The 2,123-nt window shown below is 39.0% G+C and overlaps 2 protein-coding genes across 2 annotated transcripts; one reads left to right on the top strand and one right to left on the bottom strand.

Moving 5' to 3' along the window:
• Nucleotides 1–47: 47 nt before the first annotated feature.
• Nucleotides 48–562, top strand: Tsp_12788 (conserved hypothetical protein; the record flags this gene model as incomplete). The annotated part of the gene is made up of 1 exon (XM_003368855.1): nucleotides 48–562. A coding segment is annotated over one exon (515 nt), but the record flags the coding sequence as incomplete, so codon positions are not given.
• A 49-nt stretch (nucleotides 563–611) lies between these two features.
• Nucleotides 612–1,718, bottom strand: Tsp_12787 (conserved hypothetical protein). The gene is made up of 5 exons (XM_003368854.1): nucleotides 1,538–1,718; nucleotides 1,229–1,466; nucleotides 837–1,156; nucleotides 755–765; nucleotides 612–668 (listed from the first exon to the last, which is right to left on the bottom strand). The coding sequence occupies exons 1-5, from the start codon at nucleotides 1,716–1,718 to the stop codon at nucleotides 612–614; spliced, it is 807 nt and encodes a 268-aa protein (XP_003368902.1).
• Nucleotides 1,719–2,123: the final 405 nt, after the last annotated feature.

The following is a 2,123-nucleotide window of genomic DNA, read 5'->3' as shown; positions in this document are numbered from 1 at the left end:
CGGTGGGTTTCCCGTGCGCAACTGGCAGATATTTGACCATTGTTCAGCTTTGGTCGCCCTGGCCAATATGATAATTTGTTACAGCGTCGTGTTGTCCACACCGAACTACTGTGTGCCTTCGTATTGTCCAAGAACGACGTTCATGTCGTTCACGCATTTCATCATTCACCTGACAATTACCATCTCGTTGGTCACTGTTGATATTGTATTTTACATGATCGCCTTGCTTGTACACCATTTTCGCAAGGTGCAAAAGTTGAACAGCCTGCGTCGTATACAAGACGCCAAAGAGAAAACAGTCTTCCACGGTATGCTGTTCGCCTGGTTTGTCATTTTCACAATGAAAATGATACCCTGGATTTCATACTATGTTTCCTACTTTAACGCCCAGGCGGTCGATTTGCTCGTCGCTGCACAAATACTCGACAATCTGTTCATGCCAATTTCATCGCTTCTATATTTGCTAATCCACCCGGATCTCGGCCGTCATTGTAAAGCTGCCATGGCCAGGTTCGCCTTCTTCCATTCCTCCAAGAACACATCCGTCGTCTACATCGGCTAAAAATTACCTGCACACGTTCTGCTCTTTTCATCCGGTTTTCATAATACCGTTATGGTTGTTGTTGTTGTTGTTCTTCTTCTTCTTCTTTTCCCATTAATATCCATTGCTATTAGAAAAATATTAAAAGAAATAGGTGGAGCTTTATTGTCAAATTTTGCGTTCAAGCAACCCTGAATAGATCAAACAATGAACAAGTTTTACAACTGAAAAAAAACCAAGACATATTTGTTCTTCCAAGTCCTAGTCTAATCGAAATCCTGAAGATCAGATATACGCAATTCAGACAGAGGTGGTAAAGAGAGTCTTGCTTTGGACCATTTTGTGAAAGCTTTACGCTCATTAGCCGATCCAAAAGAAAACAGCACAGATTTCACACTGAAGAAGACAACATTGGCGTTCATTTGCCTCAACATCTGACCAACTTTGGACCGACAATGATTACAATGAAGCACAATATCAGGCTCCAAGCGAAAAGCTTCGCTGGGCCAGAGTTGGCGAAAAGCATCCCGATCAACACAAACCACTAACGTATCATTGACGTGACGCAAGCTGGATGCGGGAGCGAAATAATAATCACACATTCTGCAGAAAATTCTGTGAAAAAAATATATTATTCAAATGTACACAACTGAACTGATGAAGATTTAAAAAAAAAATTTCTCTCACTTGGAGTCCATCATCAGTGAATGGAAGCTATGGGAAGTTTTCGGCGGGAAAGTGATCAAGTTGCGTTTCGCTTTCAGCTTGGATAGTTCATTTTTGAACCAAACGTTACCGTTCAATTTGATCTTCTTCACCGCTTCCAAAAGCAAACTTTCTTGCATTTCCAACGTTTTCTCTTTTTTCGAATAAAAACCTTCGTAAGCAATCAAAATAACCGCGCCATTTCCTTTACGAGTACGACCTCCAAAAATCCAAATTGAACCACAACAACAAATAAATAAATAAATAAATAAATAAACAAATCGAGCAAACCACGCTGTTGAATTTTAGAAATAACACTAGTGACATAGTTGTATCGGATGACCAAATTGCAAGCTGCCACGTCGATACCTTCTTCAAGAAGCGAAGTTGCAATTAATATTTTGAATTCACCCTCTTTGAATTGCTGCAGTCGATTGACCACTATCACCTTGGATCCGGCTAAAATGATCATCAATTCAAAAGAAAAAAAAAGAAAAATCCTCTTTCTCTGCTTACAACGATCCGTTGCACCGCTACTGCAGCTGGTTATAAAATTTACACCGTAAATGTCAACATCCGAATCGTCTTTGATACACTGACACAACTGAGCTGCCAGTTTCTTGGTACGCACAAATATGAGCACACGGGAATCGGAATCCAAATTGAATTGATTCAATACAATTTTTTTTTCAACGATTCATACAACGGTGATTTGTAAGCTCGGACAAGTTCACCTTCCAAAGCTTTGTATTTTCCCTGAAAATATCGTTTCAAAAAAAAAATTCATCCTTTTTAAATTTGAAGTATAAACTTCATACTTTGATTGAATTGATAAACATTGAATCAGCTGAGAAGAAATTTTCCAAAATGACAAATA

This window comes from Trichinella spiralis, assembly GCF_000181795.1.
Source record: "Trichinella spiralis strain ISS 195 chromosome Unknown Scfld1758, whole genome shotgun sequence".
Lineage (NCBI taxonomy): Eukaryota > Metazoa > Nematoda > Enoplea > Trichinellida > Trichinellidae > Trichinella > Trichinella spiralis.
Note: the sequence above shows the minus strand (reverse complement) of the source record. Positions and strands in the feature narration are given on the sequence as shown.